This window comes from Colius striatus, chromosome 14 (assembly GCF_028858725.1).
Source record: "Colius striatus isolate bColStr4 chromosome 14, bColStr4.1.hap1, whole genome shotgun sequence".
In the NCBI taxonomy this organism is placed as follows: Eukaryota; Metazoa; Chordata; class Aves; order Coliiformes; family Coliidae; genus Colius; species Colius striatus.
This window is the reverse complement of record NC_084772.1, coordinates 13248264-13267016: the sequence shown is the minus strand read 5'-3', so window position 1 is coordinate 13267016 and position 18753 is coordinate 13248264. Positions and strand designations below refer to the sequence as shown.

The 18753-nt window shown below is 41.0% G+C and overlaps 2 protein-coding genes across 3 annotated transcripts; both read left to right on the top strand.

Moving 5' to 3' along the window:
* Positions 1 to 1277: 1277 nt before the first annotated feature.
* Positions 1278 to 9434, top strand: LOC104561232 (fatty acyl-CoA hydrolase precursor, medium chain). The gene is made up of 13 exons (XM_062007477.1): positions 1278 to 1350; positions 2084 to 2288; positions 3106 to 3250; positions 3675 to 3808; positions 4152 to 4305; positions 5202 to 5303; positions 5898 to 6002; positions 6668 to 6808; positions 6892 to 6978; positions 7963 to 8110; positions 8316 to 8447; positions 8759 to 8831; positions 9260 to 9434. The coding sequence occupies exons 1-13, from the start codon at positions 1278 to 1280 to the stop codon at positions 9432 to 9434; spliced, it is 1674 nt and encodes a 557-aa protein (XP_061863461.1).
* A 2409-nt stretch (positions 9435 to 11843) lies between these two features.
* PDCD2L (programmed cell death 2 like) lies at positions 11844 to 18004 on the top strand. 2 transcript variants are annotated; one of them, XM_062007352.1, is made up of 7 exons: positions 11844 to 11979; positions 12091 to 12254; positions 12796 to 12865; positions 13955 to 14358; positions 15436 to 15549; positions 17172 to 17320; positions 17848 to 18004. In XM_062007352.1, exons 1-7 carry the CDS (start codon positions 11866 to 11868, stop codon positions 17976 to 17978), a joined length of 1146 nt encoding a protein of 381 aa, XP_061863336.1. In that variant the 5' UTR covers positions 11844 to 11865; the 3' UTR covers positions 17979 to 18004. The 2 variants fall into 2 exon arrangements, with proteins under 2 accessions (XP_061863336.1, XP_061863338.1); XM_062007354.1 differs by lacking the exon at positions 12091 to 12254.
* The last annotated feature ends 749 nt before the right edge of the window (positions 18005 to 18753 follow it).

Genomic DNA, 18753 nt, shown 5'->3' with positions numbered 1-18753 from the left:
TGTTAGCAGTGGAGCTGCTGCATCACAGACTACAGAGTTCAGGAGCCTCCTGATTAGCAGAGCAAATGTTTAAGATATGCAGCATGTACTGAATGTGTACATTTGAAGTTATCTGCCAATGTTTTGCTCTCCAAGCAGGCCAGGTTAAAGTTGACTGGGATTTACCTACAAGGGCTGTAAATCACCTGTGCAGATATACTTAGGAAGATGTGGAGTAAAGTACACAAGCACAGCCATAGTACACAGGATGACTGTGTGCATAGTATATCTGCTCAATTAATTTAGAGACTGTGGGTCTTTATGGCCCACTTAGCTGAGAAACAAAGGTGCGAGTAGTAAATTAATCTAGAGAAGTGTTGTCTCTGATGACTGAGGACTCTTGTGATATAAAATTGCAAAACAGCTTTTCTGGGGCAAGAGCTACAGAGCCTTGCCAGAAAAAATAAAAGGCAGGGGCCAAAGTACCCATCAAACTAACACAACCTCTTAGTTAACATGGGCACAAATTCTCTTATTTCTACTCAGTTATCTCTTCCCTCTTTTTAATATCATGTTCCAGTGATGGATGGGAATTTATGCAGAATCCCATAAACCCTGCTGACTTTTCAGAGACACTGAATATACAGGTACCACCAAAATCCTTTAATTTTGTTCCCGCACTACAAAAGCTGAAAAATAATCTCTTTAGTGTTGCAAAACTCATTCGTTGTGTTAGACACCAAACAAACATCCCTGAACACAAAGAACTGCGTGACAGTTGGAGTATCCACCCAGCAGGAAAAGCTAAGATTCTTCTAGTATTTGTCAGAAGGTATTCTCTTGTGAGAAGCAGAATTTCTCAACTTTTACTTCAGCAAGTATATCTCTCAACTTTTACTTCCTGAGTATTGTTTTGGTTTTTGCTCTTTGTGCCTATATTATATGTTCCTTACACTGTGATATGAATGGCAAAATTAAGTAAACAGATGTGACAAGGTAAAAGTGTATATCCCTCCCTGATCTCCTCCCTGTGCAGCATGAGGAAATTCTCGCTTCAATGTGAAAGGTGGTAGTGCTACAGCAGCAGAATGAACAGGTAGGAGGCTCCCTGCCCGCAGCTGTGCCCCAGAGCTATGTGCCCTGTCCTCGCAGGAGTGGCTTACAGGCAGGGCAGCTGAGTTGGCCAGCAGCCTGAGGAGTGCTTTTCCTGATCAGTGATTACCTTGAGTTAACATTCATACTTAACAGAGTATAAAAAGCAACGCTCTGAAGACGTAAATGTGTGACTAGCTTGCAAAATGACAACTGGAAAGGACCCGTGGCAGCTCTCCTTGATTCTCATCGTGGGGATCACGACACTTGCAGCTATTGGTAAGCCTCAGAGGGGTTTTTTGAGGTGCCTTCTTTTAGGAAACAGAGCAGATGTGCAGCTTACTCACCTAGCATAGCCCCAGCTTTACTGGAGGAGCTGGGCACCTAGTTAAGTCTCAATAGCAAATAGTTCTTAGTTTCTTTTTTGTGATCTATTTACAGCCATTTGTCTTACTGGCATTTTTGGCAAAGAGTGAAATTAAATTCCTGTCCCAATCTCTTGGCTGCTGAGGCAGAGCAGGCCACTGTACCACATTTGGTATTTAGATCTTTCACACTGATCTTAACATGAATCTTGCCAAATATTGACAGCATTTGTATAGCCAGGCAGTTTTCAGGTATATTAGAAGCTTTTTCTTTCAGCTGAACATACTATCAAGGGTCTGGATTTTGTGTATTCACAGGTCTTTTTCTAAAAAGGAAGTGCCTCTCAATGAGAGCAATCTGTTGGATTTTTAACTAACAACCTGGATCAAAAGGATTAAAGTCCATATGCAAGTACTAATGTGTGTGTGTAGTAAGGCAATAGATACAATATACCTGAGGGAGATTATATGTAGAAACCACTCTAAACAAAAGCTGAAATAATGTCAGCTATGCTCATTAGAGTTTGTTGAAACACGATGTATAAAGATTGTTTAAGCAGACAAAAGATGTGTATTTGATTAGCTAAAGCTCTTAGAACTATGGCAGTTGCTTATCCATGATGTGATTTTGTGCTCACATCCCACAGGACAAGCAGCAGAGCCACCAGATGTGGTGACCAAATATGGGAGAGTCCGAGGGTACCAATTTAAAGTAGATGCAGCTGAGAAGAGTGTAAATGTCTTTTTGGGACTTCCATTTGCTAAGCCTCCAGTTGGACAACTGAGATTTTCTGAACCCCAGCCACCTGAGCCATGGAAAGGTGTCAGAGATGCCACTTCCTACCCACCAATGTAAGACAGCGACAAAACCACTGATTTGTTTAATAATTTGGTATTATATGTAATTTGAGGACACTAATGTACAGAGCAAACAAAATCCACAAGATAAAGCTCTTGGAGCCATCTTGTTACTAACTGCGCTTGTTAGTAATAATGCATTTCTAAAGATGGCTTTGTAAGCTTCTCTTTTTATTAGAAGCTGCTATCTAATAGGTGTCAGTGATGATCTAATACAGACCAGTGCTTTGCCAACAATGTTCTCTTTTGGGGAGCATTTGGTCATTACTTAGTGATGTTTAGAAACTATGTAACTTAGGAGGAGAAACTGGAAGAAGCTGAGAAAATGCTGGGGTAAAATATTAGATGAAAAAAATGCAGTCACATGCCTAACAGGCCACATAAGAAGTGCAGACCAATTCTAGTCTATACTGTGTCTTCTCCATTTATACTACCGCCCTTGTTTAGTGCCTCAAGCCTAACACCTACCATTATAATACAGAAAGCTATTGAAGATGTAAAATAATTCCCATTTTCACTGGAGATATTTATAGCCATGTGTATTTGGAGGTATATTTCTGCAGTCTTTTGAAACAAGCAAAATTGTATCTGCATGTCACTGTGTCCTGCTTTTATGAATTTAGTCAATGCCAGGTCAAAGGAAGAAAATATAGTAAAAGTGAAAAGTAGTGTTTTATGTTTTCTGTCACCAACAGTCTAGACATGTACCAGAGATGTTTTCTGGTTCCTGCTTTGCTGTGGAAGTACAATAAAGCTGTGCTTCATGGCTTTGAGGTTTTAGTTATTGCTTGTTATCTTTTCATTTATTCAGGTGTCTGCAGGACAAAATAAAAGGACAGTTGGCATCGGACTATGTTACTAATAGAAAAGAAAAAGTTGTTCTGGAAGTGTCTGAAGATTGCTTATACCTAAATGTGTACACACCTGTTTCTACAAAAACACAGGAGAAGCTGCCTGTAAGCAAAATCATTATAAAGCTCTAGCAACATTATTTTACAGCAGATGTACAGCCTACGCCATAGTTTTGTAATGATCACTTTACATGCTTTCCCCCAGTTAATATTTGCTGAGGTTTAAAAGAGACACAAAATCCAATTTTACAAATCAAATTTTATTGACATTTTAGATAGACAATGTTTGATTTCCTCCTCATAATCTGTGAAAAGTCATGGGGTATTGGTGTAGTGTAACTGTTTAATAAAATCAGTGCCGTTTTGGAAAGACTGTGGGCCTCATTCGAAAGACTTCTACCATTTGTGAAATGTGATCTGGAAGAGTCAGGAGTGAAACAGCACAGAATATTATATGTTAGTTTATATTTAGTTTTTATCACTGGGAGCTCCTATCTGTACTGGGTTGTTTGTGGTTTGGTCTTTTCAGGTCTTTGTATGGATCCATGGAGGTGCCTTAGTTTTTGGAGCAGCTTCATCATACGATGGTTCAGCATTAGCAGCCTTTGAAAATGTGGTGGTTGTAGCAATTCAATACAGATTAGGCATTCTTGGATATTTTAGGTGAGGTATTTTATCTCTGTTTTTGTTGAGTGATTTCCAAAAATCATGTGTGCAAAGCCCTTGTGAAAAGACATGCAGAATACTTGCTTATACAAAGGAAAAATACGTTTCTTAATTACCTATGCACCAATTGGGAAGTATTTACAAGTCTCAAATGAGCTTCCGAGTCTGTTCTTGTTTGATTGTTACTCTAATTTCAGTGCTTTCTGAGCCATTTCTTTTTCAGGTGTGTGGAGAAGTTCTGTGTAGAAAATGGCAGCTGCTTTCTTATACCACAGATTGTTTTTTTCTCTGCCTTTTTTCTTACATTGAGCATTTGAGCAAATCCATTCTTTTCCTGCAGCACTGGTGATAAGTATGCCCGAGGTAACTGGGGATATTTAGATCAAGTAGAAGCTCTTAAGTGGATTCAGGAAAATATCATACATTTTGGAGGAGATCCAGGATCTGTCACTATCGCTGGAGAATCTGCAGGAGCAATCAGTGTTTCTGCTCTTGTAAGTTCACAGTAATATTGAAATTTAATTTCTTAGGGAAAAAGACCCACCAACCACGTTTATTTTTAGTACCTGCTTGGAAAGTCAGTGAGAGAAAAGGGATGGTTTTATAGTAAGTGATGCATCTCCTTGGACATGTATTAATGTTAACAACAATACAGTGCAGCTTCTGATTAATGAAAATGTTATTTTCATACCAAATTCTTGTAGTTCAGATCCACAGTGTTATTCTTTATCTACTAAATGAAATTCTGGTTTGTTTTATTTTTCAGAGCCAAAACCCTAAAGATTTATCTTTGTGAAAAAAGTCCCTTAAGAGGATGTATTACTCATTTCTGTTTGCTCTGACAGTCACTTGTGCAAAGTAACCGAGGTGAATAGTCAGGATAATTGAACCAGCTGTACATTTGTGACCCAGTAAAATTATGTACAATTTTTACATCAACACTGAGCATGTTGAATAAGAGGTTCAGCTCCAGTCTTTCACAATTTGGTACAAATCAGACAGTGAAACCAGGGTTCAGTGATGCATGTGATAAAAATTCCTGTTCCCTAAGCTCATCTGGCCAATAGTCTTTTATTCCTCTTTACATCATAGCCAGACTGTCTTGGACACAATTATATTTGGTCTGTGTTTGGCTTATAGCGTAGTTCCATGGAGTCTTGGAAGCAAGGTGCTATGGGAGGGAAGAAGGCAGGCATGAACTCCTTATCCTCAACATTGCTGCCAAAGCCCTTTACATAGCTGAACTATGATCAGAGGCTACAGTTTAACAGTCTTAAGACATTCATTTTCAATATGTGTTAAATGGCAACTCCTGGTATTGAAATTCTAAGTCAGTGGTCAGAACATAGTGCTTGTCATGCTTGTAATGCTTGTTCTTGCTCTTTTACAGGTCTTATCACCCCTGGCAAAGGGCTTGTTCCATAAGGCCATTTCAGAGAGTGGTACTGCACTCAGAACTTTGTTCACTGACAACCCTGAGGAGGAAGCACAAGTGAGTATTTTGTAGTAATTTAAAATATTTTTCTAGATAGTTTTGCATATCTTAAGCTGTTTCCAAAATGTAGAAAAAGATTTTTTTTTCTCACGAAACTACAACCATGGTCATTAAAGACAGCATTTGTATGTGCTTTTCGAATACCCAAATATCCATGTAAGTGAGAACAAAAGACTAAGGATGTGAAGAGAGAAGGCAAAGAGGAAGTGTGAAATGTAAAGAAATACTAGAACAGATACTGTCTTCCAGAAAACTTGAGCTATAGTTTTTGGCTGGAAAATGGCACTAGATTCTGAATACTCTTCACCTCTTGTTTGATACCTGTTGTGTGCAATATTAAATTTGTTTACATTTGGAAAGAAGACCAGACGTCAACACATTTGGGTTTTTTCCAACTGCAAGAAACAACTTCCAGAAACCTACCTGGATCATTTTTTTTTTCCTCCGTTGATGTAGCTGAAACATGTCTGGCTTCAATCATCCCTGTGCAGAAGTTCAAGTTCCTCCCATTGGACTCTCAGCCCTGATGGCACATAGAGCCTTATTTGGAAAGTATGTGAATAAATGAGTGTTTGTTTTTATTAATTGCAGAGTATTATTGCTGCCTCTGTCTGTGAAAAATCCAGTTCAGCTGCAATAGTTGAATGCTTAAGAGAAAAAACAGAAGAAGAGATAATAAAGATAACACTAAAAATGGTAGGTGAAATTATACTTACTGCATTTAAACAACATTTCAAATTCTGTCATACCAGACTATGCCATTTCTGTGGTGTGATATTAGGAGAACTTGAAGCGAATGTAACATCTGACTTTCTTGACCTTTTCAGAATTTGACAACACTGCAGCTATGCTATACCTCACCTGAAAAATACCAACAGTTTACTTCCATTTCATTCTGTATGGACTTTGTGCTACTTGTGTTTTGCAGTCATGCTCTACCAGGGGAAGGAAAATAGTGTATGAAATGTCACTGTTTCTCCTGAAGAACCTGAAAATTAGTTAATATGTTATGTCCTACTTAAAATTTTTCATCACAGTGCTGGCTTCCGTTTTCCTTTGCAGTTTCAACACAAAGGTTATTTTTCCACTACTGCTCCCCATATCCATAACAGAATTGAACTGAGATACAAACTGGACATCATCACCTATGTTTCACAAACATTAAAAATATAATCTTCACAGAACCTTCTGTCTAGTGCAGAAAATCTTCCAGAGAAAATGTACAGATGGTTTGAATACTGTTTCTTCTTCGATTGACTTTATCTTGCTTTGGAACCACAAAAAAAAAAAAAAAGATTTTTTTTTTTCTAGAAGTAAAATCCATGTATAAATGAGTCTTGCTTTTTTTGCTCTTTCTGCAGCCTTCTATGTTCATCAGTGCATCTGTAGATGGTGTGTTTTTCCCAAAGAGTCCTGAGCAACTATTATCTGCAAAAGCGATCACTGCAGTCCCATATTTAATAGGAGTAAATAACTGTGAATTCGGGTGGTTACTTCCTATGGTAAGAGACTTACAATCTCATTATTTATATATCATTTTGTTAATACAAGATTTTCTATAAATATGATTCTCTATCTCATGCAGGAAATGAAATTTCCTCCTTACACAGATGGTATGACTGAAAATGTTGCACGTCAAATCCTACAGAACATGTTCACATTACTACTTAAGGTAAGTGACTATTTTCAGAATAACCTAATGCTGCTTCACTGCTCTGGTTCTATATTTGTACTCCTGGCGGGGTACATCTTAGAGGCAAACTTTGTTCTATTTGGCAGCTTCCTGCCCTGGGGCAGTAATGGGCAGCAGATGTGGTGTATTCCTGTTGCCACTAGTGTTTGAAAACACACTTTAAATGTCTATCCTAAGTGTCTCTCTTAAAGGGGTTCTGTAGAAATCCAAGAGTGATTCAGGTACCTAAACCCAGATCTCTTGTGACATTTTAGATACCCTAGGTTATCCAAGACATGCATGGTACCAGAGGGTATGACACAACACCTATAGAATACACTGCTCTGAAGGAGTAGCTGGGGACTAGAAAAGACATCCTGAGTTATTTAAAATGGCACTGAGATATCTATATTTAGGTACCTTGAGTTTTTGCCTCCGAGTAATTTACAAACCTCTTAGCCTTCTAGTTCTTTGGGTTCTCCTGAAACTGTTAAATGTAGAAAAATGCAGATTAATTGGTAAGAATTCAGGACTTTATAAACATGGCCAGTACTTGCAATGGATCATTTAATGTGGCAGACATCCATAATGAGCTCAGAAAGGCAGAGCCCAGGCTTGTTCTGAAAGAGAGTGAATTACAGCCATCTACAATAAACAAAATTCATTAAATCCAACAGGATATCTTTTCTCTTATAGGAGTTATTTCCACAGGAGGGAGAAGAGACTACCTGATCTATTTATCAGTGTCACTGACTGTCTTGTATCTAAAGATGTTTGATGGTTAGACCTCGCAAACCTCTTCTCCCTGCAAACACCTATATCCTGTAGCTGTGTAGGTCCTATTTCTGACACAGTTCTAGACTTTCTCTGAAAGTAGGTAATATTTAGGGTTTAGCCAGACATGTACAGATGGCACACTCAGTTCCTGCTGTTACTCTTGATAATATTCACCACCATTGTCAGTATTTTTCTTATTCATTTCAGGGTGCTACTTCTGAAGTTATTAATCAAATATTCAATGAATACGTAAAGAATGCAGAAGACCGTGCTCAGGTGCGAGATGGCCTCCTTGATGCTATAGGAGACTTTATCTTTGTTCTTTCATCCATTGAAGTAGCTAGATACCATAGAGGTGAGTCTCTAATCCAGCATCTATTAGAAGAAATGTAGAATTCCATGCTGGGGCATGTTTGTGGACAGATTGCATCACACTTAATTATCTAAAGAACTGACAGTGGTTTCATTTTACCAAAAGAGACTGTAATGAGAGTTTAGCACCTTTGGTGGCAGGCATTTTCAGCTTTCAAACTAACACTATTCTGTATATTTTCTACTAGATGCTGGCAACCCAGTCTACTTTTATGAATTTCAGCATCGCCCAAGTTCAGCAGCAGGTGTTGTACCAGAGTTTGTAAAAGCAGATCATGCAGATGAGATTGCCTTTGTCTTTGGAAAGCCATTCTTAGCTGGTATGTATCTGTGCTTACTAAAGTATTCCTTTTAAAACATCATTATTATTCATTTTGCTTTCTGGAGGGCTTTACGATAGACTTTCTCTCTTAGAAACATCAGAATCAGCATCAACATTTTATGTCTTTAGTAGCAGTTCTTTTTCATGAAATCATTCATCTGCAGTTCTCTCCTAGAGCTCTGCTCCAGTAAAACTCCCATAGCTTGGTTGTAACAAGTAGAATTGATTAGAGTTCATTGGAATTGATACAGCTGCTACTTTTTTGACTATTTTGTTTTTGATGTTGCTATTTAATCTCCCAATTTGCAGGGAATACTACAGAAGGAGAAAATAAACTTAGCAGAACTATTATGAGATACTGGACTAACTTTGCTAGAAACGGGTAAGAATCATAATGCTAATTACAGCTCATGTTTTGTCTAAGCTGTATAATAGCAATACTTATATGGTGATTCCTACAAATTTGGCAGAATTTAAGATAAATGTTGAAGCAAATTATTTCTATTCTTAATGATTGCAATAAAAACCTTTAAATGAACCCACAGATGGAAAAAAGGGGAAAAAAAAAAAAGTAGTAATCCAAGAGCTATTCCTCCATCTGCAATGAAGGTTTAGATCCAGAAGTAGTGGCAATTCTTGAATGTTTACTATTCAACTGATGAGCATTTCGGTGACAACCATCCAACTGTTCAGGTAGTAGAATCACATCATCTGAGCTTGTGTTAGTTTTCTGAATTGCTCTCAGCCTGAGCAGCCAGAGCACAATTGAGAGGCAAACAAAAAGGTGACTTTTCATTATGTTATTTCCAGGAATCCCAATGGAGAGGGGTTGGTCCATTGGCCTCTGTATGATCTGGATGAGAGATACCTGGAAATAGACCTAATGCAAAAGACAGCAAAGAAGCTGAAAGAACACAAGATGGAATTCTGGACACACCTCATGAAACAAATGATGAACAAGAAGAGAGAACACACAGATTTATAAGAGTTGTGGAGGGTACAGTTTGCTTTTAAAACCTGAAGTCAAACAAAATTAGTTTGTCAGGCTGCAGAGCTTAATAATCACCTTCTAACTGTCTGTTATGTAATCTGTTGTCATGATCACAGTGAAAGCAGAGAATCAAGGGAAATCTGGAATTACTGTTTAATGAAGCAAGCAGAAAAGCCCCACAATCTTTCAGGTTCAAAAAGACCATGGTATCTGCTCAGTGGATGTCAAAACTAAATAATGCTCCTGAGAGAAGGGAGAATGAGAGAAATTGGCAAATATATTAAAATCTGTAAGAAATTATTCAGAATGTGTCAGAATATGTTATATGCTTATTCCCCTCTTCTGACAGAAGAGAGTGGTCAGTTGTCATTCTTACAACTTTCTTTAATTCAAAATAGTTTGTAAGGTGCAAAGCATTCATCAGAAAACATCAGTGAGCTGGGCTTGCATCTCATAAATGAGACAGAAAATCTACTTGTTTTCTTGTTTTGTAAACCATTATAAATAAATGTTGGGTTTGATTTTTTGGAACTTCTTTTTCTTTGACTTAACTGATATATGCTAATTCCAACAGGTTAAATCACACACAAGAAGCCAGAAATTTCTTTCTTAAGCCTCAAGGGTTTCAGATGTGAATTTTCCAGCCTTCTTTGCAGGACCTGTCTTAAGGCCCTAGGGTTTTCACAGACTTGTTTTCACAGATTTGTTCCATAGGGCTGTCTCATACAGTGGAGTTTTAGCCAGAGCTCTAGTAACTGACTATCCTGAAAAACAAGCCAAAGTAAGTAATTTTAAAATGTATAATGCTCCACATTTTAGTATTCAGTGGTATTCAGTATTATTAGTGGCCTTTTAATGTAGCTTTCCATACATTAGTGCTTCCTATGAAAAAAACCCACCACATTTGCACACTCATTTATGATACTGTGTTGTTCAAACTTGCAAAAACATGCATGCTGTTGTAACTCATTTATGTCACAGTTCCAGTCTGCAGCTGTGATGGAAGGAATTGAAGTTTCACAAATTCACTTGGTGTTCCCAGCAAAGTGCAGCTGATGACTGTTCACTGTGACTCAGTTGCTGAAGTAGTATAGTTAATGTAAGAAAATTGTTGGTCTCTTGTTATACTGATTGCAATGAATTGCAGCTTTGCTGACTGTGAAAAAAAAATGATTCAGGTGAAGTAGTTCAGTGCTTAAGAGAAAAAACATCAAAAGAGGTGGTAAATATAACTCTAGAAACAGTAGCTAGTGCTGTACTTGGTTTTATAAGACAGAATAAATCCTTCTCTAGGACTAAGATAATGCAAAGCAAAACCACTGTATGACACTTGCTTGGCTTTTGCAGGCCTTCCCAACACTGTGTCTGAAGGAGAATACTGTGCCCGAAGAATCTGAACAGGAGCACTCCTACCCTGCCCTTCAGGGTAGGAATGTATACAATAATGCTCTTTTTTTCCCCCCAGGAGCAGCTGTGAACCAGACAGGCTCACAAATACCAGACAGGAGAATGAAAGCTTTCAAACTGGAACTGGCCAGCTTTGCACAGTTCTCGGTGTTGTCTTTGTTGTCAGGAAGGCACTTCCTAGCAGCTGGATGATTTTTTAATACAGTGTGCAAGAAAGAAGGACTGCTAATTGGAGGAAGTACAACAGCATTTATTAAACCTTTCTAGGAAGTATAGTCATTGAGAAAGCTTTCCGTTTTGCAAAACTGACCTTTTGTTAGTAACTGTTGCCATAACCAGTTTTCCCACATCACTGTTCTGACTTGTCAGTTCTTTTGCAATCTTATCTTTGTACACTTATTTTCACCCTGTTACTCATGCAGCACTAAGATGCTGAGATGGAAACTGGTTAACAACTGACTCTCTTGTCTTGAGCATTCAGTATTACATTCCTGTGCTGTACTAAAAATATGTAAGAGAAATTCGGAACAAGGCCTGAAACTCAGTTACCTTTGCCATTAGACATTGTAACTAAACAGAGGCCACTTGGCTGATTTCTTTAGGTCAATACTAGGAAAGCTGAATTAGCTTTACCATCTGTAAATAACAAAGAGATTCTGTTTTCTTCATCACTGCTACTAGCTGAAAAAGACGATCAGTGCGGTCCCATACCTCATAGGAGGAACAAGCCATGACGCGATTCCTGCTTCCAACTAACACGCATATACAGCCTTTCCACGTGCTAACTATTCGGGAGCATGGGAGCTCACAGAAAGCATTTTTAGTCCTCAGGTGCTGAACTACCCTCCTGAAGTACCCTGCGGCGCAGGATGCGGGACGCAGGCTGCCCCGCTCTGCCCCCGGCTCCGGGGCCGCACACGCGCCCCCGCCGGCTGCCCGTGGCAGGAGAGGACAGGACTGGCGCTGCGCTCCGGCGGGGTGTGTCCGCTGGCGGCCGCCGTAGCGGCGCGGCGCTGCCATGGCGGTGAGGCCGCCCGTGCTGCTGGGTCTGCGCGATGCCGCCATGGCGGGGCCGTGCCGAGGAGGCGGGCAGGCCCCCGCCTGGGCCACCAACAAGCTGGGCGGCTCCCCGGTAGGGCCGGGGCGGGGGGACGGGACGGCGGCGGAGGGGCCGGGCCGTGCGGGGGGGGCAGGGGGCGCGCTCGCGGCGGCGCCAGCGGTGCGCGTTGTGTTGTTGTTTCAGGACTGGGTGCCGGCCGTGCGGGCGGGCGCGCCGCGCTGCGGGCTGTGCGGGCGGGCGCTGGCGCACCTGGCGCAGCTGTACTGCCCGCTGGAGGGCGCCCCCTGCCACCGCGTGGCCAACGTCTTCGCGTGCGCCGGCCGGGGCTGCTGGGGAGCGCCGCGCAGGTGAGGGCGCCGCCGCGCGGCCGGGCGGGAGCTGCTGGGGAGCGCCGCGCAGGTGAGGGCGTTGCTGGGGAGCGCCGCGCAGGTGAGGGCGTTGCTGGGGAGCGCCGCGCAGGTGAGGGCGTTGCTGGGGAGCGCCGCGCAGGTGAGGGCGTTGCTGGGGAGCGCCGCGCAGGTGAGGGCGTTGCTGGGGAGCGCCGCGCAGGTGAGGGCGTTGCTGGGGAGCGCCGCGCAGGTGAGGGCGTTGCTGGGGAGCGCCGCGCAGGTGAGGGCGTTGCTGGGGAGCGCCGCGCAGGTGAGGGCGTTGCTGGGGAGCGCCGCGCAGGTGAGGGCGTTGCTGGGGAGCGCCGCGCAGGTGAGGGCGTTGCTGGGGAGCGCCGCGCAGGTGAGGGCGTTGCTGGGGAGCGCCGCGCAGGTGAGGGCGTTGCTGGGGAGCGCCGCGCAGGTGAGGGCGCCGCCGCGCGGCCGGGCGGGAGCTGCGGCTCGGGCCGCGCGCCGGCGCTCACCCTTCTCTCTCTGCGTTTGGCGGCCCGGCGCGGAGCAGCTGGAAGGTGCTGCGCTCACACTACTCGCCCACGCAGCCAGCGGCCACGGCACGTGACAGCGTCGGCCAGGTACGAGTAGCAATCTGTCCGCTGGGCTTCTGCGTGTCGGTTGTGTGCGGTACGAGGTGCGGTGCTCTGGGGGCTTTAACGTAAAAACGCAGATGCGTTGGTTGAGTGTCGCACCTCCCATGTACCGGTCTGAGCAACAGTCAGCTGGCTGTGCTGTTGCTTAGTTTCGAGTCGCGTGTGTGGTCATGCGGGGAAGTCACGGTCCTGGAATTCGTGCCGCTGTGAGTACTACACGTTGTTTACTAGAAGATTAACTCTGTGGTTTCTGTTACGCTTGTTGTAAAGTGGAGACTGCAGCCCAACTGCATGGTCAAAACCAGTATTTGATACTTTAATTACGTCTACTAAATGATTTATTTTTTTACTAAATGATTGGGCTGTACTGTTTAGATTTGGAACTCTGAGATGTTTGGGTTTCTTTTCTAATTTAAATAGTTTAAAAGATCTATCACCAGTTTTAATTCATCTGACTCAAGTAGTAATATATTTCTGGTGATTTTGCTTGTGAAGAACAACTGCATGTTGGCCTAAGAAGACTGAAAGAGGAGGATAGCTATCAAACTAGGGATAGGCAGGAAGGAATTATCCTCAGAAAGGGGTACATCCTGATGTATCCTCAATGTGAAATTTTAACCAATGGTAGATGTGCTTAACGGTAATACTGTCATTTCATCAGACTAGATTGTTTTTATTATTTTCCTTCATATTCTGCACTTTGAGCTTAGCTGTGGCACGGTCACCATGCTTCAGATAAACACACTCAAGCTAGTTGTCAGTGGTCATACCAGCAGCCAGAGCATGGCAGCATGATGTACAAAGGCCATTCAAAAAGCCAGTGAATTCTTTTCTCCAGTGCGAGATGGTTTTTTGCCATAACTGTGTTGCTGTGAAAAGTAAACACGGGTATGCTGGTAAGTACTGCTGTGAGGAGGAGGGGTGAAATAATGCTCAGTGTTCAGATTTTAGTGTTTTTGTCTGTTATGAAACTGTATTTGAAATGCATTGGGGTGGCTGATCTTGATAATATTCTTTTTCCTTTTGTGGATTTCTCTTTTTGGTTAGTTGGCTGGTTTTTTTTTTGCTTCTCAGAAACAAGAATTGAACTTGGCTGCAAAGGATTGGTGTGAGGAAGCAGATGACTGGGGAGTTGTTGATGAAGCAGAATCTCCTATATGTGCCTCCCTTCAGCTGCTTGGTTTAAATGAAGCAGTGAGCAGTTCCTTGTCCAAAGAGGTGGAGTGTGCATCCCAGTTCCAACAGCTTTGCTTATCTGAAGCTACAGATGGGTCAGGTTCCCTGAGGGAACATCCTTCAGAGAGTGAGGGAATGGTAACAGCGATGTCTGGTTCAGCTCCTGTGTTCCAACCCTTTTACATCTGTGTTGTGGATGAGGAAGACTACAGTGGTTTCCTTGATACAGATCATGCAGATAAGCTATTGAAGGAGTATCAGCAGAGAGAGGGTGTTGATTTGGAACAGTTGATGTCAGAAAGGTGAGAACAGATCTGGATTTCATGCTGTGACTGAGGGCTTACGTAGTTTTTTGTATGCTGACTGATAACCTGAATCTGACTCTCAGTAAATCTGAATGGGTTTTGTTTCTAACTGGATCCTTCAGGAGTCATTAGTCTGTAGAATTTTGCTGGAAGAACATATGGTGCACCCAGTTCTGTCAAATTTTGAGTTATTCAGAGATGCAGCTCTGGGTGAGCAGTTGGAATATCCCTGGGCTCTGCATAGACTGTTGGATTGTCACTCTCCAAAACCAAACCCAGTGTGGTTTCAACACCTTAATGCTAAATGACGTGAGTCTGGACTGTAACATTTATCTTTTTTTTTTTTTCTTTACAAGACTAAAACTTTTCTTACATTCCAGTTGCATTTTTAAAAGTTTAATTACTTAGTGATGTTGACTAGAGACTGGGGTGATGGTTAAGACTCCTCAAGATTTTGTAAAGGTTGTCTGAAAAATGTTTTTTGAATGTACTTACTGCAAATATTTTCAGTATTAACTTAGGTGGCCACAGTAAGCACTTAGATCCAGAACATTTCTGTTTTGATTCTATTAACATGTACAGTGTCTTTTCCTGAATTGGCAACGTTGAATTTTTTGATAACTGAAGCTACTGTCAATTGCAGAATCTGTAACACCTGTAGTAACCTTTTAGTAGTGGTGTTACTGTTGAGTTTCGTTGATCATCATGGAATCATAGCTTTTTTAAGTATATTTAATTCAAAGTGTAAAAAGACAACCTCATCATTTAAAAACTAACAAAACTTCTGGGAAATTCCTAAAAGAATTATTTTTGTAAAGGAATAAACAGATGTCTGGTGGATTTCAATCTCATGTGGTAGTTTGAAATGCTGTTCGTAATTGTAAGCCAGCAGAAACCAAAGAACTAGAAGCAAAATACTCACTTGCAACCTCTAACAGGAGTTGCTCTTAATTTAACATGTATAAGTTTTTCAGTGTACTTATTATAGTTTACTTTGAATGTGTAGTAACCATTGTTTATTTAAAGCCATGCATACTGTACTGAAAACCTTACTGGTCATTTTGTTTCTTATAGTTTTGCAGGTGAAGACGGTAATGAAAAGTATGAGAAGAGTGAGGTCAAAGGCAGGGACCACACGTTCCATAAATTTATGAAAAGAATATCTGTGTGTCAGGAACAGATTCTAAGGTAAGCTGATCATCTGGTTGTAACAGGCAGATACAGATCATAGACGTGAGTTGTTAGTACATCAAAATAAACCATTTTATTGGAAATAGATGTGTATTTTTGGTTTTTAACAACAAGAAACTAAGAGGGCTGTTTCCAGGCTTGTGTGGTCAGACTTCAATCCCTAGATGGGCTTTTTTATACAAAGTATAAGTAGATGAGAAGCAAAGCAGGATCAGAGACCCCAGAACTGGCTGTCAGAGACCTGATGAGAACTGACCCAGACTGTCTTTGACGATTCATGCAAATCTAAGCATAGAGGTTTTTAAGAGACAGTTTTGAGGTGGAAGTGTAACAAGCAGTGGTATGTTGTTGTGATAGATTGCCAAAGCTGTCTGCTCTTCTGCAGTTTTGTAGCTTTATTGCAATTGCTTGTGTCTCAGTCCTTGAGATCTTACTGAAGTAAGAAATTACTTATTTTAAAGCCAGAGTTCTTCTGCAGCTTATTGTGATTACCCCTTAGGACTCTGCAGTCTTCAGTTCTTGTAAATCTGTTGCTTTTCCTAGAACAAAAGCAGATTTAACCTCAGAGCAGCTACTTTCCCAAAGGAAGAGTTAATTCTGAATGAAAGTATGACAAAGAGTTCAACTCATAAATTATTCATAGTACCAGATAATGCTCATGATATTCATGGATCATACCAAGTGTTAGCGTTTAACATCTTTGTTCCAGAGAGGGTAGTGTGACCTATCTGGTCAAGCTGTCTCATTGTAGTGACAGGACCTTTGTTTATCAAGTGTCCAGAACCTTGTGGAATTAACTGGTACCTTTTTGAGGAGGAGCTAAAGTTTGAAGGTAATCTTATTATGTGGTTATGCAGATAATACGAGATACTAGAAGCTTCCATTAATTATCTATCAAAGATTATACAGAAAATGTACTAATGAGGAGTGCATGGAAGATTTTCAGACAACTCTTTTTCACTGTATCTGTCACTTTGGAGTCTTATGGTCTTTGAATTTTCTGTTCTTCTAAAACATCACCTCTGCTGATCCCTATGACTATCACTAGCTACAGTCTTTCTGCAGCCCTCTCTTTTCCCTTCGTGTGTATTGTGAGTGTGCTTGTTGGACCCGTTTCTCCTGGGCTGTCAAATCTCTGTTGATCTTTCAGCAAGGCACGGAGTCCCCTGCTTGGTGTTCAGTGGAAGCTGTCTTTGATCATAGTTCCCTGCTAGTAGTGAAGCTCTGATAGCTATTACAAATAAGACATCATCTGTGAAATAACTCCAGTGGTTCAATGTTGAGCATCTTTAACTACCACTGGCCAGGATTCTACTATTCAGGAAAATGTAGTTTGCTTAACTGAGTGGGGTATGGTGTATTTTGGAGATAACAATTCAAAGCATTTATCTCCTTTAAATCTAGCTTTTTTCCAAGTGTTGACCTTCCAAGTATTTCCCCCTCTGTGTCTTTATTCTTTGTTTAATGGCTCATCTGAAGCTTAGGCAGTGATTCTAGCTCATAACAATGTTTATTAATTCAAGCAGATGTTTCTGAGCATCCTGAACACTGTTGCCACTGTATGTTTGCCCATGAAATCTAAATTTAAAAGTGAATACTTTTTTTCTTTCTTCTCTTAGATACTCTCGGGGTGGCCAGCCTTTATTCATAACGTGTCCTCCAGCCAACATTGACAAAGGCATTCCAGCCTGCAGTAACTGTGGAAGCAACAGAGTATTTGAATTTCAGCTCATGCCAGCGCTGGTCAGCATGCTCCAGAGTGATTCAGGTGTTGACCTTTGACTTAGCTGAATGAATGAATACTAGAAACAGTCCCCTTTCTTGGTCAAGTTTAGTGAACTGCAGTTTGGGTTGTCTTGCAAACCACATGCACTGATGAGCTTAACCACTGTGACGATCTTATATAGAATCTCCTCTGTTTCCATTATAGGTTTTGCTAAGCCAAAGATACAACTCTGGTTTATGGGGATTGTGATTGCAACTTCATTTGCTCACTAGTGAACTTTAATTAACAGCAGTGTAAATAATTCCATAACCTCGGGAGTAATTTGTCTTTATTGCCTCTTAAACGTGGCCTTGGAAAATAATAAATACTGTCAGATAAGATTGCAGAAGCTCTTTGAACATTCTGAGTCAGCTTGCTTTAAATCCAGAAAATGCTGTGTACATAGACAACTGAGGGTGAAAAAATACTTTCTGAATTGGTAAAGATTGAAGTATAGCAATAAGCAATAGCTCCTGATGGTGTCATTTTTCATACCTTTGCATTATATACCTGTATTGCTTTATTTTTAGATCTGTCAGTGGAGTTTGGAACTGCTATAGTTTACACATGTGAGAGAAGCTGTTGGCCAGCAAATAACAAAACCCCTCTTGAAGAATTTGTTTTTGTACAAGAAGACCCAGATCAGAGGTTATTTAAATAAATTGATGTTTCTCCTCATAAATGAAAGCCTGTTGGGTTTGTTTTTTTACTACAGGTGAAGGTGTGTAATTATGCAACAGAGTTTTCCTCAGATGTAGTGAAAAATGAAATTAGTTTGACGACATTGTGCTTATTTGCAAGAATAACCAATTGAAATGTATATTGTGTGCCTCTGAAATATGATGACAGAAGACTTGCATACTTTGGTTACACGTGGAAATTGAAGCCTAGAGATTGTTTCATCGTTGCAGTTACATAACATTTGGGGAAGAGAGTGAAAAAGAAAGGTTGCTTTCTTGCAGTTAATTATACTGTTACCATTCATCAGCCAAATGGGATCCAGTTTTTAGAAACTATTAGCAGCAAAGAACTTAATGTAGGCGTGATTTTTAAAAGCAGATCTGCTTTGTTTTAACCACAGATTGGAAATTGGGTGGGCAGTGGCTGAAAGGGCCTTGCTGTCACTGCAGCCATCCTATGGTGACACTTTCCTGTGTGCTTTTCCAAGAGAGGATTAGTTACATTTGCATGGCCAAATGAGCTCTGATAGTCACATTGCTTTGGATGGGGAAAAAGGTGGAGGGTTTGTCGGGTCAGTACAGCTCCTGCCTTCTTACTGCAATCTGGTGCTCACAGGCTAATTGTGCTGCTTTAGTTAAAACAGCCTTAATTCTACTGAGGAGTTCCCTGTTGGTTTAAGCTAAATTACAGTATTTTAATTTACTTGATGGCAGAGTAATTTAAGTAAGTGTCCTTAAAGCTTTTTGTACAAGTTT

Coding starts and splice junctions, on each gene's coding strand:
- LOC104561232 (XM_062007477.1), top strand. CDS start 1,278: ATGACAACTGGAAAGGACCCGTGGCAGCTCTCCTTGATTCTCATCGTG. Junction 1,351..2,083: donor CACGACACTTGCAGCTATTG/GTAAGCCTCAGA, acceptor CACATCCCACAG/GACAAGCAGCAGAGCCACCA. Junction 3,251..3,674: donor AAACACAGGAGAAGCTGCCT/GTAAGCAAAATC, acceptor TGGTCTTTTCAG/GTCTTTGTATGGATCCATGG.
- PDCD2L (XM_062007352.1), top strand. CDS start 11,866: ATGGCGGTGAGGCCGCCCGTGCTGCTGGGTCTGCGCGATGCCGCCATG. Junction 12,255..12,795: donor TGCTGGGGAGCGCCGCGCAG/GTGAGGGCGCCG, acceptor GGCGCGGAGCAG/CTGGAAGGTGCTGCGCTCAC. Junction 14,359..15,435: donor GAACAGTTGATGTCAGAAAG/GTGAGAACAGAT, acceptor TGTTTCTTATAG/TTTTGCAGGTGAAGACGGTA.